Consider the following 26,588-nt stretch of genomic DNA (forward strand, 5'->3'; position numbering starts at 1 on the left):
TTGTTCAGTAGGGGATAGGACAAATAAGTTATTGTAAATAATGGAATTACTGGCTGTCAAAAATGAGAATATGGACCTTTATTGGCAAAAGAAAAAATATGTCCATTTTATATTGAGTGGATAGGGTTCAAAAACATTTACAGCATCCCATTTATGTTTTAAAAATACATATATGTACATACCATTTTCTAGGTGTGTACAGATAGATGTCTAGAAGGATCTCAAAATATTAACAGTAATTTTCTTTGTGGGATTTGGGGTGATTTTTGCTTTTCATTTTTCTGTATTATTACAGGTGAGCTGGGGGGTACTACCAGAAGCTTACAGTTTTATAATCTAAAGAAAAAACAATGATAATTTTAAAAAGTTTTCCATTGCCAGCATTGTGCTCTGAGAAAAACAGCCTTTGAACTTATACAGACTCAGATCCATTTACTAGCTGTATAAAATTGGTTTGTTAGCCTCCCTGAGCTTCAATTTTCTAGTCTGTAGAATGAGGATAATAAGTACCTCGCTGAAGGTAAGGACATGTGCAGAGGGCACAGCACATTGCCAAGACCATATTAGTGTGCTAATAAGTGCTCTGCCACCCCTATATTTGAGAGAGTGCTGAATCCTCTTCTGCCCTCCATTTCATTCCTGATAGTGTGGAAGGACCTACTAATCACAGTGCTAGAAAGTCCCAGGATCTGCAGAGGACCCTTTCCAAGACTGATCGGTCTACAGCACCAAAATTACAGTAGCTGTGGTCCAGCAAAGCCTGGTAAGGGAATCTGGTTTTCTACTATCTTGCATTATAAAGTTGAAAGTATAACATGGCCTACTGGAAAATATTTTGGTCCCTGGACCTAATAAGATTGTGTTTAAGTAACTAAGACTTGAAATTAGACTGCAGTATTCCTAAACTTTAATGTACATATGATCATCTAGAGCAGTGGTTCTCAATTCTATTCACCCAACATCACCTTTTTAATAATATTTATGTTGCTATTTTGAAATTTGTAGATAATTTTTAAATTATTACACACATTTTTAAAATCAGTATAATTTCTTGACAGTAATAGAAATAAAAGGAAAGAATAATTAAATCATATGTATTTCAATATAGAGATGCTCTGGTGTGGTTAACTTTATGACGATGGAGTTCTCAGATGCTTGCAGACACAGGTAGACTCACCACCAAGGCAGCAGTTGTAATACAAGCATGTTGGACTGGCAACCAAATACCATGAGCCACATGGCCATCGATAATGCGATTTTCCAAAATGGCAAACAGCTTTTGGTAAAGTTCTAGACCAAAAAGGCTTATTTACCTCTAGTTTACACAGTGGTTGAATTCCTGTAAAATTTAGTATGTATTAACACCCTGTAGAATATATTTGAAATGCGTGATTTGGAATTTAAGTAGAGAGCTTGTGTAAAATACGGATTCCTAGTTCTCGACTCCAGAGAGTTTTGACTCAGAAAGTCTGGATAGGACCAAGAATCTACATCAACCTCCTGGTAGTTATTCTGATTCAGGCATTCTGTTTTCTAAACAAATTAGGGCTGGGGTGCGGGGGTGAGTTCTAGAGAGGGAACCTTAAACATAAACTAGGAACCGGAAACTCTGTTTGGTCATTCGTATGTAGTGTAATGTACTGGGGCAAAAATAAGGAATTTAGAATAGGAATATCTCAGTTCCAGACCTAAGTTTGCTACTTATAATTGCCTGAGTTGGTACAATTTTTTTGTATCTATTTCTTCATCTATAAAAGTGGTTATTATTACCTGCAGATTATTATTACCTGCAGTGTGGAGGTGTGGAGGGATGGGGTTGTGGTTTCTGAGAGCCTTTGAAACTGGCTTGCTTTATGATTATTAAAACTCTTGATATATGGCAATTTGTAAAATGAAATATATTAACCAGGCTAATTGCTTATTATGATGACTCTATTATTCACACTTTCCGAAAATCTAAATGGGGTGCTGTCACTTTTCCAAAAGCCCACTGTTTGAAACCAAAGAAAGCAAGCCACAAAGAAATCTGGCCCGCTAACCTCTCCACTTATCAAACAAACGGAGGGACACCAGCTGCTAATCCGGTTGCACGGGTGTGGCCGAGTCACTTCACTTTCACTGGCTTGGTTTACTTAGACTTTCAGCTCCATGTGACTCAGTTACTCCTCCGTTCCTCTGCCTCCTTCTTCTCACACCTGCCACCATCCTCTCTACCTTTCTGATGACTTGCTCTGCTTTACTACCGCTTCACGCACTATGCGTTCTCATCCCAGGTTTCAGACACCAGCTTCTCGGCCGCCGCTTTGGCTTCTTCCCTTTGTTTGGTGATCTCTGGCAATCCTCCCGCAACGTCTGGGCTCCTCCCCAAAATGGGGGGAGGGGACTCTCGTTTGCAGCCCGTGCGGGGGCCCACACTGTGCATCCCAGCCCCCCTGCACCTCCTCGCATCCCCGCGACCTGCTCTCACCTCCCGGCATCCCGCCCCTACCTCCGCCCTCAGCCCGGAGCTCCGAGGCTCCCGAGCCGCAGGTTGAATAAGGTGGTGAAGGTGCCGGGTTCCTCGCCACCCAGTTCAGCCCCGCAGCGCATCGCCAGGGTCCCCTCTTCAGACAGTGCGCTCCGGCCGCCTGAGGCCGAAGCCTGCTCTTCCTCCTTAGCCCGGGATGCCCACCAAGGGCTGGGTCGGTCGCCGCTGAGTCTGGAGCCAGGCGCCACCCACGTGTCCGAGAGCGCCGCGCCCGGCCAGCGCAAACCTCTCTACAGCCAGTGAGTGGCCCCGCGTACCGTAAGCTCTACCGCTGCAGGCGAAACCCGCACGGGCCCGGGAGTGGCGCGCAGATCGCGACAGGCACGTGCGGGTCCCCGGCGCCTCGCCGCAGACGCGGGTGCCCGCAGAGCCAGCCAGCCGGCAAGAGCGCTGGAGGAGGCAGAGTGGGCGCGCGGGCGGCGGGGAGGCGGCCACCCGGGGAAGCAGGGAGCACGCGGCGGTGCGGGCGGCGGGACTGCAGTGCCGCCTCTCCCGAGGAAGCCCGCACGCTCACACGTCCGCGCGCGCACGCACGTGCACACGGTGGGCAGCGAGGACACCAGCGGGAGCCCTTGAGCGCTGGACGCGGTTTAGCGATGGCTTCTGCCCTCAACAGCAAAATTCATGCACCTGGGACTTGCCAGGGCTCCCACGCGGATGCCCACGGTGGCGCCAGCTGGAGAATGGATTGCGACTCCGAGATGCACGTGAAAATGTGCAAGAAGATCGCCCAGCTCACTAAGGTAAGGGGAGGCGCCGCGGGCTGCGCGCCCCGCGCCCCGCGCCCTGGGGAGGGCGTACAGGCGCGCCCAGGGGAGGCTCAGGCCGAATCAGGGCTGAAACTTTGTCTCGGAGGTCAGCCCGGAAGGGAAGCTGTCCTAAATCTTGGTGACTTGACCTTCTGGAGGCACCATCCTAAAGCAGCTGAGAGAGGATCCTTGCCAAGGAAACTCCTACAGCCTGCGTGCGGAGCAGGTGGTCTGTGCTCCCAAGGTGGAAATTTGAATCGAGTGGAACCAGAGCTGGTGTATGCGTGCGTGTGTGTGCGTGCGTGCGTATGTGTGCGAGTACGTGTGTGTGTGTGTGTTTCCTCTGCTCTAGAGATCGTGCCTAGAATATTGTGATTTCATTAATCGCCGTACTTTACAGTCGGGGAGGTCATGTGCGCTCCATTTGAACACTCGATTTATTTATTCCTTCATTCAACAAATATTTGAGTCATTTGTTGAGTGCCAGCATCTTGCGTGGCTCCGTACTAAACCTGGAAGTCAGCCAAGGGACTTACTATCGAACGGGGTGCAGATGTGTGTGGGAGCGTAAATGCAGAAGTGCACGATTCACCATTTAATTACGGGATAACAGAGGATCTTGGGAGGTCAGCCAGCCCTTCTCCTCACCTCATCTCAGGGCCCTGACTGAACCTCCACGGACTGTGGTGTCTTTCTTATGAAGACCAGCGAGAAGATACTGTAATTCTGCCCTTTATTAACCCTCTGTGGCTTCCCAGTTGGGAGCTCCTTGTAGTAGCTTCCCCTCGTGTTCTTTGTGTGTAGATGGAAAACAACATCCCTCTCTGTCTTCTATATAAGGTTCCTAGTGCTTGAATTTAGTTGTATCCCTTGGGGTTTCCTTTTGATCTAATAAACTGGTACAATGCCTGCTAGTGGAAGGTCAGGTCCACGTCCTGTCCAGTAGTGATCTCTTCCCTGACTATCTCCCTCCCACTTCCCCACATCCACTATTTTTGTAGGATCACAGGCATTTTTCTCCCTATTTTGCCAGAAGGAAGAGAGCACAGGGACTTGGAATTGGACATTAGCTACCTTCTGCCACCTCCTCCTGTTAACTTCTCCACATTCTTGGCCCATGAGCCTGTGATCTCTTTAGTCAAATGGAAAAAGAGAATGGGACTAGTCCTTGGTGGTGTTGGCATGTGCTGCTGGCACCACTGATCTAATCTACATTCATCTAGTGACATTGACCCCAAAAAGTACTGATTCAAGGCACTAGACACAGTATAAGGCATCTTCTCTAACTTCAAAGTATCTAAAATAGTTTTGGAGAAACCAGGTTTGAGAAAGAACTAAAATATACTACTATATACTCAGTTGCTGAAATGAATATTTCAGATGATGAGTGCTATAGAGGTAGCAACAAAGGATAAGCTATGGGTAAAATCAGTTAGGAGAGATTTTATGGAACAGATGAACTTTCAATTCAGTGTGATTTTATGGAGTGCCTACTATGTGCGAGGCACTGTGCTAAGTATTGATGGCATAAAACTAAGTGAGACAGGGCCCCTGCCCCTGTGGTTTTGACAAACACATAAACAGATCATCTCGATGTAGTATGGTAATCATTTCACTCAATATTTATGGCACACCTATTGTGTGCCAAGCACTGAAGATAGAGCAGTGAAGAAAGCAAATAGGATCTCTAGCGCATAGAAGGCAGTATTTCTCAGAGTATATTCTACATTCGAAATCACAGTTGATTCTTGTTAGGTGGTGCCTCTTTTTACCATTTTTCATGCTAATTGTTTAAATTAGACATTTTTGATATTGATATTGATATGCCACCTTTCTTTTGGCTACTGTTTGTATGTTTTTCTGTTTATATTGAATCATGTATAAGTTTTATATTAGTTGTATCTCTATAGGTGAAATTAATCTATGCGCATTTATTGTGATTACCAATATATTCAGACTTATTCTTACAACGTATTTTGTGTTTTTCACTTAGCATCTTTTTTCATTCTTCCTTTTTCTCCATCCTTGCCTTCTATTGGATTAGTAAAATGATCTATATTCCCTCATTTTCCACTGCTGGTTTAAGGGCTCTAGGCTTTATTTCTGTTCTTCTCAGAACTGTCTTTTCTTTTCAACATATATACTTAAATATAATTTTTAAAATAAAGTTGTCATGTAATTCTTTATTTTTACAAAAGAGCTTTGCATACCTTATCCACTGAACAACCGTCCTTTTTCCCTTCATATCATCGTCGTCCGGAGATTTTTACTTTTTTAATTAAAAAGTTGTTTTTATAGCCAAGAGTTCATTGAATTTACTGACATTTCACCAATTCTTCTACTCACTATTTTTCTTCTTGAATTCAAAGCCTTCCCTTTGGGTTCACTTTTCTTCTGGCTGAAGTTCATTCTTTAATAGTTCTTTCTGTAGGGATCTCTGTAGGGGAGGGAATCCTTTGTATATTTGAAAATGTTTTCTTTTTCCCTCACTGTTGGATGATCATTTATCTGGGTATAAAATTCTAGTGAACGGTTATTTTTCCATAGCACAATGACGATAGTGCTCCATTGTCTTCTGGTACTAATTGTTGCTGGTAAAAATTCTATTACTAATCTAATATTCATTCCTTTGTAGATAACCCTTTTCTTCCAATAGCATTTAAGATTTGTGTTTGTTTATTTTGATGTTCAGCAGTTTCACTAGATGTTAGAACTCTCTATATGTTAGTGTACTTTTTATTGTGATATCATCTGCTCTCTTTAATTCTGGACAATTACCAATGATTTTCTTTTTAAATATTGTTTCTCTGCCATTGCCTCATTCTCTTTTCTGGAACTGCCCTTAGGTGAGTGAGGAAGCCTCTCCATACATATCTTGAAATGTTATTCAAAATTATTTTTTGTCTCTGTGTTGCATCCTTACTTAATCCTGTCTTCTTATTTGTCAATCCTCTAAATAATTTGTCCAGTTTAGAGTTTTTCCCATTTATGAAGTTTTAGAATTTAAGTAACTGTATTTTTTCATTTCTAAGGTTGCCGTTCTTATTTCCTTTCTGTCTGGTCTTGATAACTTCTTAATTTTTACAGCTTTTTAATGTATAATTTATATCTCATAAAGTTCATCTGTTTAGGTGTACAATTCAACATTATTTAGTAAATTTACAGAGTTGTTGCACTATAACCATAATCAAGTTTTAGGACATTTCTGTTACCCCAAAGAAAGCCATCCTTTGTACTCATTTGTAGGCAGTCCCCATTCTCATCCCAAACCGGGCAACAATTAATGTACTTTCTGTCGCTATAGATTTGTCTTTTCTGGACATTTTACATCGATGAAATGATACAATATGTGCTATTTCATCTGGCTTTTTTCACTTAGTTGCTAAATCTTAGCATAATGTTTTTGAGATTCATCCATGTCGTCGCATATATCATGCATTCATTCCTTTTTGTTGCTCAGTAGTATCCCATTGTATGGATATACCACATTCTGATTATCCATTCACCAGGTGATAGACATTTGGGTTGTTTCCACTTTGGAGCTGCTGTGAATAATGCTGCTGTAACCATTACTTTCCTGTGCAAGTCTTTGTGTGGACACAGATTTTCCTTACTCTTAGTTAAATAGATACCTAGGAATGGAATTGTTGGGTTATATGGTAAGTTTATGTTTTACTTTTGAAGAAACTGCCAAACCATTTTCCAAGATGGTGTACCATCTTACATTTTCTAGCCTACTTTCCCAGGAAATTCTAGTGCAATCCCATGCACCCAGTTCTCAAATCACAGAGAAGTACAGTCCTTTCCTTACTTCATTGTACACTCCCTTCTCTCTCTATTTTTCCTCTTAATAGTTCCTCTCCTAAAATGTCTTCATCTCTAAAAGTTGAATCCTAATTGTCTTCCAAGTCTCACTTCCTCCAAGAGAAACTTTTGAAAATCTTCACTTTTATAACTAATCATGTATTCATTGTTATCATTTAGGTTTGTTTTTTCATATTTAGCTATTTCTGCAAAAGTGTTTATAATGCCTGACAAACAGTAGACCCACAGTAAGCTTGTTAAATTTGATTAAAGTTTCCCCCCGCAGATTTAGTTAATATTTCTTTCATGGTACTTATCCCTCTGATATTATAAGTTGATTTTTATAAAGTGGATCCCTTAAAATACAAAACTCCTTGATTTATTCACAATTATTTGCATCTAGTAGACACTCAATATATGTTAGCATAGTAAATAATTTGCACAGTGGCCCAAAGACCAGGATCCACCTAGAGAGCTTTGAAAAACACACCAGTGAGACAACAATGAAACACAATGCCTGATCTTAAACTGGAGAGTATACTGAAGGGAAAAAATGCTACAAGGAGAAGGTTGGGTCAATTGACAAATTGGAATATGAAGATATAGAAAATAAAAGTATTTGTATCAATCAATGTTAAGTTGACTGGAGTTGACATGACACTGTGGCTGTTCAAGGAAATATCCACATCGAAATATGTCTTACTTTTAAGGAAGTTAGTATGATGTCTTACTCTCAAAGCATTTTATTTTTTAAATCAAACAGAGAAAATAAAATCTAGAAAGAGAGCAAGTGATAAATGGGGCAAAATGTTAAGACTAGGTGAATCTAGCTAAAGGGTATATGGATGTACTTTGTACTATTCTTTTTCTGGAATTTTCCCCCTAGGTTTGAAAATATTTCAAACTAAAAAGTTAAAAACAAAACCAAAAAGCACACAACTCCCCAGGCCCCATCTAAGGAGGAGAGGAGAGAGTGGGGGCGGGTATTGCTATCTTCTCAAAGCTCCTTAAAAACTCTTGATGTACAGTTAACATGGGGTAAGAACCACTTTTTTAGAGCAACTGAAGGTTTAAACAATAAAATGGGCACAGAGGATTTATTTGGGAGAACAGGAGGGTCCAAATCCATTCCCACCTATTGGTCACTTAGCAGTTGTCTAGGGTATCAGAATGAATGTCATGATATCACAGTTCTTTTGTTCAAATATTCCTTATTTTACTTACTAATGGCCCCAAAGCCATTCATGTAACTTTTATTATAGTATATTGTTATAATTTTTCTACTTTATTATAGTTATTGTTGTTAATCTCTTACCGTGCCTAATTTATAAATTAAACTTTACCATAGGAAAAGTTTATATGTATAGGAAAAAACATAGTATATATAAGGTTTGGTTCTACCCATGGTTTCAGGCATCCACTGGGGGCTTAGAATGTAACCCCATGGATAAGGGGTGGCCACTGTATCTGTGAGTCCTTTTTTTTTTCATAGGACATTCTGGAGGTCAAAGCCACCACTTCCAGCACAGTAGCCCAGCCAGATTGAGGGAACTGTGTCTCCCCATGTCACAGAAACTTACCAAGGTCTATTAAGACACATTAGCAAAAACAATTATATTGAATGGAGTGGGGGGAGGGAGTGTGAGATTGCTATAGAAAATAGGGTGAGTATACAGTCAGAAATATTAAGAAAAAAGAATTATACCTTCTACTCAAAATTATCTTCTAAATGAATTTAAACTTGATGTATTTCTAGAGGGATACTTCTTACTCCGATTTGTACTAATAACTATAGATTTAAAATTAACTGTGAATAAAAATGAGGACACCTGAAGAGCTAATGAACAATTTGGGTACCGATCTTGGAATGCCCTTCCTCTTGGTTGATATCAGCTAAGATGCCGTCTCTTCTGAGAGATCTTTTATGACCCTCCAGTCCAAAGGGACCAGCTTTTCTCATCTTGAAATTAGGGAAAATAATTCTTTCTTTCTTGATGATTTGCTGTGAGGCTTCGCTAACTTAAGAAATAAGTGGAGCACCTCACCCAGGGCCAGGAACATCGTAAGCTTGACAGATGTTAGTTTGTCTTCTCTTCCTAACTGGAAGAGCTGCAGAGACAGGACTGCTGCCCAGTTGTCAAAACCAGCAGCCTGGAACACAGCCAGCCCTTCCCTGGGACTGAGAGGCCAGGCCATTGCCCTCTAAACAATAGGAGAGATGCTGTTGCCACAGGAGTCCTCGGCAATTGGCTCCCACTTGAGCCCTGTGTTTTCATGGCTCGAAGGTGTGGGGGTTTTATTCCACTCACTGACTCCCTTAGCTTTTCTGAAAATACCCTTCTGCTTGCAGGAGCTTGTTTGGGAAGATGTTTAAGCAGTTCCATACCAGTTTGCCTTAGAATTCCAGATTCAAAAACTACCGATCTGTTTTAACAAGCCCTCTCTGTTGGAATCTTTTAAGTTAACGATGTGATTCATGATGTAAAGACTGGCCTCTCACAAAAATCTTTTTGCCATAAGCAATATGAAGAATACCTTAAGTTGGGTGTCTCTGAACCCTACTAAGAGCCGCTACTTTTGCATGACCGTTCTGGTGTCTGCTCTTCTCCACACAGTGGCCAGAGCAATCTTTAAACTGACTCAAACCCTCATACACTGCTAACGGGAATGTACGATGTTATAGCCGTTTTGGAAAAGCCTGACAGTCTCTCAAGCGGTTAAACAGAGTTGTCATACGAACTAGCAATTCCATGCCTAGGCATATACCTGAGAGAAATGAAAACATATACTCACACATAAAACCTGGACACAGTATTCACAGCAACATTATTTATAATATCAAAAAAATGGAATAAACTAAATGCCCAACAGTTGAAGAATGGATAAATAAAATGCCCAACAGTTGAAGAATGGATAAATAAAATGTGGTACAAAGAGGGGATAGTGGCTAAGGGGTGCACGGTTTCTTTAGGGAGTAATGAGAATGTTCTAAAGTCGATTGTAGTGGTGATTATACGAGTCTGTGAATAAACTGGAAGCCATTGAATTGGACACTTTAAGTGGGCAAATTGTATGGTATAAGAATGGTATCTCAATAAAGCTGTTAAAATTCAACAAACAAAAACAAACCGATTGAATCCTATCTTTCCCCTGTTTAAATCCAGTTCTGAAGCGAGTCCTGGCGACTTTACCAGTAAACAAATAAGGACGAAGTCCACTTGCAGTCTCCGTTTCCACCTCCTCCTTCACCTGCCGCACCCCCTGCCGTGGCCTCCTGACAGGCCTTGTCCACCCTTGCCCTCTCACACAGTGCCAAGAATGACCTTTTACAATATAAACCAGTGGCTTCCCATTTCACTTGCAATAAAATTCATTCACCTAGAATAGATTCTCTGTCATGGTCCCTTGAGGTGGCTGCCGTCGGCTTCCCTGTGGCATCCCCTCGGCCACACCAGCCTTCTTTCAGGCCTTCGTACATGCCTAGCTCGTGCTGCCCAGAGCCTTTGTCCTTGTGGTTTCTTCTGTCTAACGCTGGCTCTGCTGGCCGGACCTGGGTCAGATGTCTCTTCAAACAGGGCCTCCCTGCCCATCTAGGTGGATAAAATATCCTGCTGCCCCCCACCCACTCTCTGAGATTTCCTCAGCTCCATCAGCTACTTCCAGTTTTTCTTCTCTTCTCCCCAGAGGAAGTTCCGTGAGGGCAGGGATTCCTATCTGCTTTGTTCTCTCCTACACCTCCAGTGTCTAAGGCAGCATGTGTTTAGTGACTGGTGCCCAGCAAGTGTCCATTGATGGACTAAATGAACAAAACTCTTCCTGGACCTCCTGTTTCTCCTAGGATAAAATATCAGATTTGAACCATGGCTTACCTATGGCCAGCTTGTGGAACAGTGGGGAGGCCCCTTTCTCAAGACTAGAACTTAGGAGTTACTAGCATCTAATTTTTAGTTTTCTGAGCGCAGTTGAGAACTATATCTGACAAATAAGTGGGCTTTCCCCGTTCCCTCCCAGGCCAACACCAGACTTAGTCACTCCCAGCCCCTGACCACAGACGCAGGATCTGACCAGACCTGGTGCTTCCATTTGGTCAGTTCCAAATTTCTTCAGGACGCCAGCATTGTAAGGTAAAATGAAAATAATAATGATCAATTATGCACAGAAAGCATACCTATTTTAGAAAAATTAAATATACAGATAAGCAAAAAGAAAAAGACTTTAAAGCATCCCCAAACCTATCATAACTATAGTGATATAATAATAACATTTTTATATATTCAACTATATTGTTTCCCATACAAATATAGACATATAATTTTTTAAAAATAGAGCTGTATTATACTTAACTATTGTGTTACCCAGTTTTTTTTTCTCCCTTCACAATTAATCTTGATCTCTCTGGCATAATTTTTAATGGTTGTATTAGTACTCCACTGTATGACTTCAGTTCATTCATTTAAGAAACACTTGCTGAGTACCTATTATGTGCCAAGTAAAACCTTTATTTCATGGGCTTTACAGGCAAGAGAAGTAGAAAGAGTATGAACGAACAAAATATAAGCCCTCTTATTCAATGTCATTTGAACATTTTGAATAATTGAAAAATGAAAACCATAAAAGAAAAAAGCCTAACACATACATAACATAATATTTTTTTCAATTTAAAACAGGAATCAGCAAACTATGGCCCACAGACCAAATCCAGCCTATTGCGCATTTTTGTATGGCTTATGAGTCAATGGTTTTTACATTTTTAAATGCTTGAAAAAAGATCAAAAAGAAGAATATCTTGTTACGTGTGAAAATTATGTGAAATTTAAATCTGAATTCAGAATCCTTCTAAACCTTTAACACTTTTCACTTCCCTGTCACACCTAATTTGAGACCAGGTTTTTTCTTTAGCGACTTGCCTTCATTGAGTCTTTCTAAAACATTCAACCCAGTTTTCACAGGAACCACGACTTACTTTTCACATTCACGTGTAATTGACTTAGTATGGCATTAAAGTACATAATTACAATAGTAAATGCCTCTGGCATAAGCAGGTGACAATTAGCAGGAGCAGAAGTGTGGTGGCTTTCCAGAGAAAGGATTAAGAGTATTAAGTTATCCACATGTTGGCTGAATGGAGACTGGTTAAAAGAACTTCCGCTGTTTTTATATAAAAAAAATGAATTACCAATTTGATATGCTGCCAAGCAGGAAGTACAAAAACCAATGATAGTTTCTGCCCATCTCAGAGAACCTTCCTTGATTGAACAAGAAAGGTTCTTTATTGAACAATCAAGGAAGGTTCTCTGAGATGGGCAGAAACTAGAAGGTTCTTTATTGAACAATCAAGGATGGTTCTCTGAGATGGGCAGAAACTATCATTGGTGGACATTGTGGTCGATTCCAGTTTTGTGATGGACATTCTTGAGACTGTATCCCTGTGCACTTGCTAGATTATGTCCTTGAGATAAATTTCTGTGAGCAGAACTCACCTTTGTTACAGGTAGACCCCCATGAAAGAATGTTGGGAAGGTTGGAAGAGAGACCTGGAGAGAGGCGTATTTAGCAATTAGTTGAAAACAACCTAATAGACCGGATGTACTGAGGTCCTGACTTGTGAGGTGCAAAGCTTGCCATTTTAAAAGCTGTTTGCTATAACTCTCTTCTACAGTCCAAACACTGGAACAGTTCCGTGGAGCAGCGCTCACAGTTACACACACAGTGGTGTAATTATTTTCAAACCGTGGTGACATAATCACAGGCTCAGGCTGTCAGTTCACATCATGACTATTTAATGGACCTATTTGAAGTTACTCACTATATTCTGAGCCTCCAGGGGAAGAGGATGTACCTGGAAAATGCTTCCAGATTGCTTTGGGCATCAGGGAAGCAAGCAGCTTTCTCACGGCTCAGGGGTCCGGTGGAACCCACGGCATGCCGGCAATTCTCACTGTCCTGTTCCTGTCTCAGGAGGAAGCCTTTTTCTTACTCATGGAAACTTCAAGAAAAATCTGCAGCGAATCTTTGATGTTATCATCAGGAACAGTGTCGCTCTCAGTCTCCTGAGGCAGAATGGGTGTAAAATTTTCCTGAAAAGGTATGCCCCTGCCTGCTGAATCTCGAACAGCTACCGTAATAGCTTTATCCCTTGAACTTCAGGCTCTCGTTTCGTTAAAACTGAAGCCCAAGAGACCGTTCAGTCTTTTACTGCTTCTTGCTAATTATGCACTTGGAAGATGCTGTCTTCTCTCGATAATAGCTGTGGTAGACCAAAATAATGCCCCCCAAAAGATATCAGATCCCCAAAACCCATGAATGCTGCCTTATTAGGAAAAAGGGTCTTTGCAGATATGATTAAGCTAGGCATGTTGAAATGAGATCATCCTGTGTTATCTGGGTGTGCTTATAAGAGAAAGGCAGAGGGAGATTTGAGACAGAAGAGGAGAAGACTCAGAAGAGACCAGGCCATGGGAAGACGGAGGCGGAGATTAGAATTCTGTTGCCACAAGCCACAGAACAGCTGGAGCCACCGAAGCTGGAAGAGGTAAAGAGTGGATTCTCCTTCGAGCCTCGGGAAGGGAGAGTGGCCTTGCAGTCACCTCGATTCTGAACTTTTGACCTCTAGGACTGTGAGAGAATAAACTTCTATTGCTTTAAACCACAAGTTTGTGGTGATTTGTTATGGCGGCCACGGGACACACATACACTGGCTTCCTGTCACGGTATCCCCTTCGCCATTGCTAAAGGCTTCTTCCTTCTCAGAATCCTACCGAGGTTCTCTCCTCTGATAGTTGTCAGAATCAGTTAGGGAGCCTTTTTTGTTGTCATTCCTTTTTGTTGTTGTTGTTCTTTTTAAACAAAGATTTAGACCAGTGAGTTAAAACCTTTGGGTTGGGCTCAGGAAACTAGGCAGTTTTGAAACTCCACTGGTGACTGTGACTTCAGCCTGACTCTAAAACCACTGCAGCAGGCCCGTGGCCTCTGGTCTGTATAGGTCCCGGTCCATGGCCTGCCACCGGGCCTGCCCTGTTTGGTGGCAGAGAAACTGTGTGTTTGTCTTATTTCCTCTACTTCTCTAGAAGCAGTTTAGGCCAATTCTACTCAGATGTTAGTATTAAACGCGAATAGCTAGTTCTACCCGCAGCATTTCTCACCTGAACTCAGGTGATGCTGCAGTCTACGGTTTGATCAAGCCTCTAGGATAATCAGGATCCTCTTTTTTGCCTTCCTCATTTCCAACAGCTTCTCTCATAGTGCTCTGCTCTCAATAATATTCAATAATATGAGTTGGATTACTTCAAACTGTTAAACCCTTGAGGACAAGGACCTCGTCTTGTACCTTATTTGTATATCTTTAGCACCTCCATTAGTGCCAGGACACAGGGGGTGCCAATAGGAGATACGTTAAAGGGCTCGTGCACCAGCAAAACTCCCATCCATAAGGACGCTGATGCTTTGCTGGCTGCCAACACATCCCAGGAAATGCCAAGTGATGCTAACAGGGCAGAACCCCCCTTTCAGGGAAGTTCTCCCTGTGCTTCAGTGGGCCATTCCCCGTTGGAGGCGCGACCCGGAACGACCTTGTGGAGCGATGAGATGAGCAATAGACTGCCGTGTGCAGGAGGGCGCCGCTGGTTAATGACGAAGCTTCTGTTTTGCAGGGTTTGGGGCCAAAGCTGAATTGCTCCAGGCAATAAAAGAAAGATTAACGTGAAGATGTCCCCCCCCCACCCACCGCCAACATTCTATGCGCATGCTCCTTACTCTGCTATCGGCCACAAATCGTTCTGCCATCCCAAATGTAATGAAATCATCAGCAGAGTGCAAAAACTAGACCAAGACACGTGGGTAAACGAAGCAGGCTAGCATCTGTCACTCTTTCAAACCCGTACTTGGTCATTGCCTGTTTAAGGGACTGAATGCAACATAAGAAGGAAGATGGAGGAGACCGCCGAGGGGAGATTAATCTTTCTTTTAAAATTTGCCTAGGTTATAGTTTCACTTAAGCCAAACCAGTTCCAAGAAAAAGAACCTGTTTCTGGTTTTTGTTCCTTTGCCTGCCCTTGAAAAGCATGCCCCTCCAACATCTGCTACTCCCTGCACTTGCAAGCTCATTAATGGCATTTTCCCAAAGACCCAGAAATAGCAAATTCCATTAAAAGGCTTATCATTAAATACAATACAGGTCTTTATGTGGGAGAAGGATGGCCTCTGAATAAAGAGCCCATTAGAGCTATGGGTTGGAAAAAATGGGTCAGCTTTCTTTTTTAAAGGAGAAATTAATATAGCAGGCAAGAGCCAGCAATACTGCCGACATTCATCTTGCAAAGCCTTTCCTCTTCAGGTTGCCAAAGTGCTTCTGTCCAGACTTGCTATTCCTGTACTCAGCCCCCTGGAGCAGGGCCCGTTTGTCCCAAGGAAGCCTATCAAATTGACTGGCGACAGCCTAAATAAGTACGAGGGAGGAGATGAGAGCTGAGTGTGGGGTTATGTTTGTCTGTGTGCGTGCACTCTGAGTGTAGTCTAAGCCAGGCCACAGGAAAGCAAAAGCTAATGAGTAACTCTTTCTCTGACCTCTCTCCCTTTGGTGGATCCTAATGTCGGTTTCTCAAGAGGTGGCTCACGGCTGAGCCCATGAACTGTTATCCCCAGAGAAGAGCTGATATAGCTCATTTCCAAAGGAGGAGGTGAGTGCACAGAAGGACTGTCCAGTGTCCAGTCTCCTCCTGGTGACTTAGGTGAGCTGCAGCACAGGGCGTGGTGAGCCCTTGGTAGCTGGTTGACACGCCGAGGGAGAACTAACATTGAACTAACGAGAGCTGAGACCCCTGCTTGGCAATGTTTGCCAAGAAGCAGGTTAGCACATCATGACAGTAAGCTGATTTCTAGAGGGACTGAGTCCAGCGGAAGCAGGACCGTGGAGCTAGAGGGAACAGGGAGACACAGAAGCCAGCCCCCTGAACACCCAAAAAGTGAATGGTGCAGGGATTCCCCTTGTACGTTAAATGTAGGTTCAAGTCACATTTCCTTGTAATCTCAAGGGTAGGGTAGGATGCCCAAGCTGGCGTCAGACTTGTACTGGCTCTGAGAAAGGATCAACTAAATTTAAAATGCATTATCTTTATCACAGGGTTAAATTCTGAATGGGCCAAAAGAGGCTGGCTGACCCACCTTTTGTCCATCTTTTCTCCATTATCTTTTATTCCCATTTGTATTAGGTTTACTTGACTCTTTTACCCGCTTAAATCAGGTCAACGTTCTGAGCAGAGAGAGGAAGTGAAGTCCAACACCGCGGTCGGTGTGCCGGTGTCGAGTGCTGTGGAATGGGGAAGTGTGTTGTTGTGATCCCTGAACACTGTGTACTTGTCATTCGGGACTCCCGCCCACTAAGTGCTATTTAACAGCCTCCGAGAATCTTATTTATCACTCCTTCCGATTCACCACGGGAGCACCGTCACTTACGCAATAAAAATGACAAGTCACCCTTCCCTCAGATGCTTCAACAGACACGAGAGGTCAAAACCATCTCTTCCTCTTGCCTTGGAAAAAATTGCACCTGTCACATTTCTGAAACAGATACAAAAGCCCGCCCTCCACCGCCCACAGAAAAAAAGCCAGCCATCTACATTATCTTCACAACAACAGACAGCCCCTTGGCTGTTGCTACAGAGAGGCGGTTGGTTAGCTGCTCGGCTGGTTGGTTCTAGAATGCACAAGCCCATACTGAAAACAATTGGCTATTTGAAATTTCAGCCAAATATGCTGCAGTTGCCAGGATTGAATAAATAATCACTGTGGCTAAACTGATACTAAGATTTATCATGCAACATTACTGCTTCTGAAAATATATAGGCCAAGTCTCTTTTAAGGTGGCTTGTTTTTTAAAAACAATCCATAATCAAATTACCATTGACAAAAGATGCAAGCAAGTTTTAGTCCTGTACATTCCTTGAGTCAGAAATGACCTAGAGGTAACTTAGACATTCCCCTAGTTCACAAACCAAAGACTAGAAGAACCAAGAGTCTTCTCTGAGGTCACACAGCTAGCTAATTAGTAGCAAGGCAGGTTTAATGGGAGTGGCACAGGTTGGGGCGGGAAATGATTTGTTTGGGGCATGTCGAGTTTTGAGGGTCCTGTGAGATATCCAAGTCAAGATGTCGAAGAGGCAATTGGATATTTTTAGTGGTCCTTTAAGAGAGAGGTCAGGGTTTGAGTTATCGATTTGAGGGCGGACATTGTGGATCATCTCACTCACACATATTTCAACCCCGATTCCAGCATGTGCTGCAGATGCTGGAAAGCTTACAGTTCTATTTTTCAGAATCCCTTGTAGCTGGATTTTCCCATGTGCTTCTGGTAATAGCAATCATGTGCTCTCAAACAAGACATTTGTTGTTTTCTATAACTTTTGGCAGTGAAAATTTCAAGCATAGCAGGTCCTCAAATAACATAATTTCATTCAATGTCGATCTGTGATAACGTGGACGAGACGCTGTGGGAATTTAACTCTTGTGTCTATAAGTCGGCCAGTGGTAAAACTGGTTTCACTGCAGGTTCTTTTGCTTAAAGTCACAGGGCCTATGGACAACACGAAGTAAGAATTGAATGCTAATCTTACTTCCTTAGACCCTACCCGACTCCCACTCGCTGGATGACTTTAAAGCAAACTCAGAAGTGTGTCATCTAGGAATATTTTAGTGTACATCTCTGAAAAAATAAGCATTCTTTTTATAGTATATTGATAATACCATTATTTCATTGAAAAATTAATGGTAAGTCCCTAATAACACAAAAAATCTGGTCAGTGTTCACATTTAATCCATGTTTTCTTCTAGTACTTGTATTGTTTTATAGTTTTGTCTCATTTTTACAATTTCCTTTTCAAATCAGAATTCAGATAAGGATTTCTATATTGCAACTGGTTGATATGTCTTTTAGATTTCTCTTAATCTGCAGTTTCACATAACTACATAGTACAAACACATAGTACATAAATACATACACATAGACGCACATTTCCTCCCTTTTTTTACTTGTTAAGAAACTGAATAATTTGTCTTGTAGAGTTTCCAATAGTTTGGATTTTGCTGATTGCATCCTTATGATGCCTTTTAACACGCTTTTCTGTCACTTTTATTTCCTATAAAGTGGAAGTTATATCTACAGGACTGATTAGAGTTCGGTTCCATTTTTTTGGTAAAGAAACTTCATAGAAACTGTTAGCATACTGTCTGATTTTCTCTTATTGTGATGTTAATAGTCTTTGATGATTTTCTGATTCTATCATTTTATCTTTATTTCATAGTTAAAGTACTTCTATAGAGAGGAACTTCTGCTCCTCACCTGTTTTGGTTATCAGCTGGTGCAGTTCGTATTGGAAAAGCAAAATTAGTGCTTGATTGTATTTATTTGATTACCTACCTTAAAAATAATAGTTCTTTTCCATAACACTGTCAAGAGATAACCAATGCATTTTTTATTGGCAGAAGATTTTATTATGAATTTGTCTCTAAACATATTTAATGTTTCAATTCATTGCTGTTGTTATTCTTATCGATATAACTATTATTGATCCATCTTTGGACCTGGCGTTCACATTACAGGAGAGGCCTCTTTCCTATACCTGTACCAGAAATATCAAGAAACTTTTTTCTCTGCTAATATGATTGATATGTATAAAATCTAATCTACTTATTTAGATTCTCCTTTTTTGAATTTTGAGTGAGGCGGAGTATCTGTTGGTTTGATTATTGGCTGCCTGTATTTACTTTCCTGTAAACTTATGAATCTCTTACTCATATTTCTATTGGATTCTATATCCTTCTCTTAAGATTTATACAAGCTTTTGTTAAGCCAGGAAGTTCATTTTTTGTCATAGATGTTGCAGACATTTTTCTGTTTATTATTTCTCTTTTGAAATTGTATTTTTCCACATAGAAGTTTAAAATTTACTGAAGTTAAGTGTACTGGAATATGATCATATTCTTCTTAATGGCTTCTGAGTTCTATGCTCTGGTTATATATCAGTTAAAGTGATCTTAGGGCAATCCATAGATAAACTACCCCAATGTGGTTTAGAAAATTGGGAACTTTATTATCTTCTTTAACAGAAAATCCAAGAGTAGGGAAGGCTTTGGGGTAGCTTGATTAAATAGCTCAACAAAGTCATCAGGACTTGTAATCCTTTCTGTTCTTGCTCTGGCACCTGTGGTATGGACACCAGCCCGAGGCAAGCTTTCATTCTTGTCATCCTAAGATGGCTGCCAGCAGCAACTGGAGAGACATACTCCCTTGTTCATATCTGCTGGGAATGAGAGAGTGAAACCTCTTTGTCTGCCACGGAGCTAGTTCCCCACTTTCTTGAATGGATCAATTTAAACCCCAAGACAATCCTGGGTCAATAGCCATCACTAGAGTAATGCTATGCCTCAAATGGCCTAAACTGACCAAGACCCATTGCTGGTGTGGAGGTGGATGTGGAGTCAGCTTTCCCCGAGTCACCCAGATTGCATGGGGGAGGAGTGGCTGCTTGAATATAATTGGGGTCCTGTCAAGAAGGAAGATGGAAGGAATAGCAGTTGGGTAATTGCAGTAGACAGAATAATCCCTCCCCCCAAGATGTCTGTGACCCAGTCTGCTTTTCTTGGGTATGAATCTGCTTACAGCGGCATCTATTGTTGACTATCTAGTGTGATTGAAGAATCCAAACATACATTTTGATGGGGACAAGAAGGAGCACAAAATGGCTGTTGGTTCTGAAGTGGGCTGGGGAGATCACCAAAGGAACGAGGAGAGGAAAAGGGGAAAACAGCTTATGGGTGGTGGTGTCTGAAGACCTAGACCCATTCTCAACACCAGAGCCAGAGTGATCTTTATAAAATGTGGATCAGATCATGTCGTCCTGCTCAGAGCTCTCCATCCAGGGTTTCCCATATCACGCGAGGTACAAAACAAAGCTCTTCAATGACCTATGGGACCTCCACTACCTGGCCCCGTCACCTCTCTCACCTTTCCACACTCCCCACTGTCCACTTTGCCCCAGCCACACTGGCCTCCGTACACCCTTGCACCGCTGAGACTCCGCACTTGAACCTCTGCCAGGAGGGCTCTTCCCTGAGACACCTCATTGTTCACACTTTCATTTTCTCCAGATCTTCAGTCAATCATCCCTTTCTAAAGGGAGCCTTCCTTAACCGCCCTGTGTAAAATCGTAACTCCTTCCCCCTAAATATCCCTTCCTCGCTTTTTTCTTTTCTTCAGCGCTTATCACTACTTAACAAATTGTTTATTTTACTTATTTAACATGTTTATTGACTGACTCGCCAGAATGTTAGCTTCATGAGCACAAGGATTTGGGTCAGTTTTAAGCGTGCTGGTACCCCTACTACCGTGAACAATGCCTGGCATGTGGCAGGTCCTTGATAAACATTCGCTAAACAATTGAACGAAAGGAGAGATGTATTTCACTTCCGAAGGGTAATTTTTTTCTCCTTAAAAGAAATTGATAGTGGGTATATTTTTTTAAGAAAAATAACGACTTGGCTGTTTATTTGCACTAGCTACAAAAAGCCAGGACAAGGGACACTATGGTTTTGCAGCTCGCTTTGCAGTCAACAGTGAAGACCACTGTGTTGGAAAAGAAATACATGATCTAAAACGTAAGTCCCCCGTGAAGCTTTATGTTATAGAGCACCTGGGGTCCTGGAGGTTGGCTTCCGATGACAGTTATCTTTTATAAATATTAAATAACTATAATCCTGAAACCCCTTACTCATCCCTCTCAGGTAGCTTCCGACTGCCACTCTCCCTTGTCTGTCTAGTGTGACCTGAACAATGAGGCCAGCCTGACAGCAGGACTCTCCTAAAAACAAATTATATATGTCATTTCAAGTAAAGAATGTAAACAACAGCCCAGTGTGGGTCTTAAGAGCCACAGTGAAAAATTCCTAGCTAGCCCCAAAATATTCCCTGAATGACCAATATCTACATGTGTTTTACATGTGTATGCGTAATAGTCATTTTCTGTTGTCCTCGAATCACATACCCATTTGATGTGATTCGTCAGACATTTCTCATGAGCACCTATTTGGTGCCAGACACCATGTAAAGTATACAAAAGGGAGCAAGACCGAAAATGGACATTTTTATTACTTAGCATTAGGTTCGGCTAGGTGTAACAGAAAAACCCAAGCAAATGAGAAGTGTATTCCTCTCTCATGTAAAAGAGGGCCACAGTGCACGGTTACAGGATGGTTGGAGGATTCGTGCTGTAGGAAGCCAGCACGCATCTCTGCTCTGCCATGCCGCCTAGAAGGCTTCACCTTCAAGGTCACCTCGTGGTTCAGGATGGATGCTGGAGCTCCAGCCATGGCAACTGTCCCCCACACTGCTGCAACGAGAAGGGTGAAGAAGCATACATCCCCATCCCATTTAAGGAGAACTGGAAGTCCACGTAATGCTTTTGCTGTGATTTTATTGAGGTGAACTTAGCCCGGTGGCCACAACCAGCTGCAAGAGACTTTAGAAAATAGAGTGTATTAGCAGGATATCAGCTAAAATTTGAGATTCTAGGGGAAAGCAGATTGTGGAGCAGGACACCATTCATTGGTTACCAGTGCCAGGGGAGGACTGCAGCTCCATGGAGGAAAACAAAGATGGTAACTGCTAAGCTACCAGGAGCAGTGACTGAACACTTCTGCCCGCTACGTCTGGGTATGGGAGTTGCCAAGGAAAACATAACACTGAATGGAACAATGACGTTTAAGTCACATAGAGAAGGGGAAAGAGATCAGCTCCAATAGCGCGTTGGTCGGTCATGGCCAGCGAATGCCCCAACAGCGGGCACAGGGCAACTGTGCAGCTGTAGGGGACCCCTCCGCCTCCCTTGGGGAGTCTGGCAGCTGGGAGCGAGCCTGAGAGACGCTGATTGATGCACATGCGTCAGCAGAAAAAAGGAGCACACGGCGAGCCTGAAACTGGAAAAGAGAGCTAGCTCCACACAGGTGATCAGGCTGGCACAGGCTGTGCGCGCTCTCCATCTCTGCGCGAGGAGGTGTTCCAGGCCCCAGGCCCATTCTCACGTGGCCGAGCAGGGGTCGCAGACTGCGTGCACGGGACTGCCTTTCCCAGCACAGTCTTGCCAGAGAACATGAGGTGTCATAAGGGGCGCCAAAGAGGAATGGGCAGATCCTACAGGAGAGCAGAAAAGGAAATAATGAATTCGCCCCTAACCTTTTTAAGAAAAGAAAGTAATGCCAATTGAAACAAACAAACAAACAAAAACAAAACAAAAACAAAAAACAAAACAAAACAAACAAACAAAAACCCGAAAAACCAAAAAACAAACCCCCCGCACATCCCCTTTCCTGTCTTCATTCCAGAAGAGAACCGTCCTCAGGAGACAAGAGCTCACAGTGCCAGGCTGCGTGCTCAGGGACTCAGTAAATATGTCTTGAATGAATTAATCCTCATGGTGGCACTGGAGGAGCTTTTGGAACACAGGCGACGCTGGCCCTGGAACTCTGTGTTGAGGAGGATCACACCGGGGAAGGCACTCGACTGAAGGAGAAGGTGTGGCATCTGCGGGGGTGATGGCCGGACTGGGCACCGGATTGTGCGGAACCCCGGATGCAGAGCTGTGGGGGCACGGTCTCTTCCAGCGGGCGGTGGGGAGCCCCCTGGGGCCCTGCAGTGAGAAGCTGACCCTGCGCAGTGACTCAGGAAGCCTGGAAGGAAGGGAGGGTGCGGGTGTCAGGGAGATGACAGCCAGGACGATGGCGCCCTAACGGGTGGGACTGAGGGGCTGTCCAGCGGTCAGCCTGGACAGTCTTCCCTAACTGAGTGGAGGGAGAGAAAAGGGCCAAAGAGAACTTCTGGGTTCCGACCTAGGGTGACTGTCTTATGGCATCAAGAAGCAGGTCGGAGGGTGGGGTAGCCAGAGGAAGAAGATGACTTCACAGACGTTGTGTTGCAATGCCTGGATTCTCTCCCCTAGATTACTGCCTCCTAATTGTCTCCTTGCTTCCACCCTCATCCCCCTATGGTTTATTCTCAACCCAGCAGCCGGAACGATCCCCTTTAAGTCAGATCACAGCTGCCCTTCTGCTCAAACCCACTAGCCACTCCCATCTCTGCTAGAAGCAGGAGTCCTCACCTCTACAACTCAGATCTCCTCAGGATCTCCCTGACCTCACTCCTGTCACCTCCCCTCACTCACCCTGTTCCAGCCCTCGGGGCTCTCGTCCTGGCCTCAAACTCTTCACCAGACATCTATCTGCCTGGCTAACCTCTCGGCTCCTTCTCATCTTTGCCCAAATCTCTTAATGAGACCAACCTGAACGTTCCTGTTTCAAATAATGACACCCTCTCTTTCCATATTCCCGATCTCCTGTCCTCAATCTACTTTTTTGTTTCCCACTGTATTCCCACTTTCCAACCTCCACAATGTGCTCATTTATTATATCAATTGTTTATTGTCTGTTTCCCTGCTCCCCCTCCCCCACTCTACCACTAGAATTCAACTCCGTGAGGGTACGTCATGTCCACTGATATAGACCAGGAACCTAGAATGGTGCCTGGCACATAGTAAGTGCTCAATAGAGACAGCCTGTTGAATTCATAAATTCCTGTGGAGATATCGTATAGGAGTCAGAAATGGTGGTCTTCGCCTCTGGACAGGGATAGGAACTGTAGAGGTGGAATCTGATGCCCACCATGGGGCAGCTGTCCTGGGATAACACTTGAGATTTCTCTGCCTCGAGGGAGGACTTCCACCCACGATAGTCAAGGAAGGGAGGTCAGATTAGAGATCCACCAAGAATCAGCACGGAGATGAAGCCATCCCCAGAGTCAGTCCCGCTTGGGACTGGACGTGAATACTTGAATCCTAGTTCTGCATGGGAGATTCGGGTTGCCTGTTTTAACTCAGAGCACAGTGCCTTGTGGGATCAGAGCTCCACAGTGCAGTAAAAAGAACCAAGATTTTAGCATCAGACCAGTGTGGGTTCATGGCCCAGCTCTCTCACTAGTTGTGTGACCTATGGCAAATTATTTGTCCCCTTGGTTTCTCAGTTTAACCTTCTGTTAAAAGAGGATAATAATAATACTTTCGTAATTTTATTAATAGTACTATCATTATCATTATTAAAAGAGATGATGATGTCAAGTACCTACATTTTATAAAGGCAACCATTCTTGGCATAAAGTAAGCACTAAAAATGATGATGATGAAGATGATGATGATGATGATATAAGGACTTGGATATTTGTTTCAGTTAGACAGATATCTTTAATTCTTTCTCCCACTTATATCTCTGCATTGATCTGTGTGGCAGAGCCATTCTTTCCTACTAACTGGCTTTCTGCATATGTTGGAGAACAAGGCCACAGGTCACTCTGAATTTACATCCTTCTGACTCTCACACCCAACAGGCAAAAGAGAAAGTCTCTCCCACCTTAATGAATGAAACCCCAGGAAGGACTCTGCTTGGCCTGGGTTGGATCACGTGCCCATCCTGTGCCAATCACTTTGGTCAGAAGGGTGGGGTTCTATCATCAGCTCTGCTGAGAATACCTACTCAGCCCTGTGGACAGAGCCCCTGTCACAGATGCTGTGTGGGATATTGTTTTCTGGGGAAATAAAGTAGCCACCACTCTATAGCCAGCCATTTTGTCATTTTACACCACTCTATGGTGAATTGTTTTTATGTATTTGTCACTAAATTGCAAATTCCCAGGACAAGGACCGTGGCTTCTGTATCTTCTCCTCCCCGTGTCGCTAGCATGGTGCTTGACAGAGGGAAGGACTTCTGTAAAGGGAGGTTATAGAATTGAAATGGACTGGTTTCTAAATTTAAGCCAGATCAGAGAGCAAAAGATTCTGTAGCTAATTCCCGAGGAGATAGAAGTGGGTTTTCTGGGAGTCTCATGGGCTCCACGTTTAGAGTGCTCTGATGCCCTTTATCCTTCTCATGAGGGACTTGGACAGACAATGGAAAGAACACTGAAAATTAAGAGATAAAGGCCCAATCGTGGGTCTTTCACACAAGCTGTGTGGCAGCGTAGAAATCAGTAGACTCCTGGGGCCAAAGTTGCCTTATTTTTGAAATGAGGAAGATATAACCTTGGTGATATCATGCTTCAATCTGAAAATTCTGTGAATATATTCACCTTTCTTTTTGACATTTATTGACTCCTTTTAAATCTTTGTTCAACATTTGAGCAATGTTACAATCAGGTATCATTTTTTAAAGGTCATTGTTTTTTTCTGGGACAAGTTAGAAATTTGATGGTAACCTTTTCAATTTAATCTGAAAACTCAATTTAAAGAAAAAGAACATTGGACTGGAAATTAGAGAACAATCTCTCGATGTATTGGACTGGAAATTAGGGGACATTGAACTGGAAATTAGGGTATAAGCTCTAGATTCGGATCTGCCTTAATGAAATGAAGGATATTGGCAAATTGCTTAAACTCCTTGACTCTCAGCTTCCTCATTTATACATAAAACAGCTGGTATAGATCTGATGAAAGGCAAGATCTAACTTTCTAAGGCACTGGTACGGGAGAAACAGCTTGACCACTTTTTTCTTTTTAGGAATAGAACCATCTGTGCTTTCACTGGTCACATGGCAGCCCACCTAGAGAATGCATCGCCCAGCTTCCCTTGCAGCTATGGAATTTAGTGCAGGCCAGTGGGAGATGGGAGAGGTGATGTATGCACCTGCCAGTTCATCCCTAACCTAAGCACAAGCTGCTTACCCTTTTTAGTAGAGGAGGTCTACTTCCCCAAAGTAGAGGAAGTAGACCTCCTCTACTTCCCTTTTTTACTGATGGAAATGGCAACAAATATGGCAGTGGTCTTGGGTCCAGGTAACAGAAGCTGCAGGTTGAGAACTGATGAAGGTTAAAAGTGGTAGAGCTAAATGGTCATAGACCAGAGCCTTCCACCCACTTCTTCCCACTGCTGGCCTTGGGACTGTTATGAGAAAGAGAGAAATAAATTCCACCTTATCTAGCCCTCTGTATTTGGGGGAACCTTTTTGTAGCAGCTTAGCCTGTGAAGAATGAGAATTCATTTTTACTTAATTGGCACTCCTGTTTTCTTTCAATGGATGACACAGTGGTTAAACACACAGGCTCTAGAGTGAGAAAGGAAAAGAGTCCTGATCTGATTGCTCTCCGGCCCCATCACTTCAGTTCTTGTCTCTTATTATAGCCTGTTGTGTTGCTACCTTATCTTTTTGTTTATTGTTTCCATTTCATGAAACATCTTTTTCCATTCCTTTACTTTCTGTCTCTGTGTGTCTTTTGATCTGAGTCTCTCGTAGCATATGTAGGGGTCTTGTTTTCTTATCCATTCAGCCACCCTATCTTTGGATTGAAGAATTTAATTATTTTTCATTTGAAGTAATTCTTGATAGATATGTAGTTATTGCCATTTTCATATTTTAAAATATTTTTCTTCTTTTTTGTCTTTGTCTTCGTCGTCATTATTGTCTCCTCCTCCTCCTCCCCTTC

General features: G+C 42.8%; 1 protein-coding gene across 4 annotated transcripts in view; it reads left to right on the plus strand.

Annotated features, from left to right (window-relative positions):
* Positions 1–26,588, plus strand: part of FAM184B (family with sequence similarity 184 member B) — an 89,328-nt gene that overhangs the window by 11,962 nt on the left and 50,778 nt on the right. For 2 of the 4 annotated variants that reach the window (XR_003048485.1, XM_025051814.1), the window contains exons 1-2: positions 1,095–2,766; positions 3,144–3,270. Coding sequence is in view for 3 of the 4 variants with exons in the window: in XM_025051814.1 (XP_024907582.1) it covers positions 2,222–2,766; positions 3,144–3,270 (672 nt within the window). In the remaining variant the exon portion in view is untranslated. Of the gene's footprint in view, positions 1–646; positions 764–1,094; positions 2,767–3,123; positions 3,271–26,588 lie in introns of those variants that run through there. The other 2 variants (XM_025051815.1, XM_006918975.3) reach the window with 2 other exon arrangements.

This window comes from Pteropus alecto, unplaced genomic scaffold, assembly GCF_000325575.1.
Source record: "Pteropus alecto unplaced genomic scaffold, ASM32557v1 scaffold5, whole genome shotgun sequence".
NCBI lineage: Eukaryota > Metazoa > Chordata > Mammalia > Chiroptera > Pteropodidae > Pteropus > Pteropus alecto.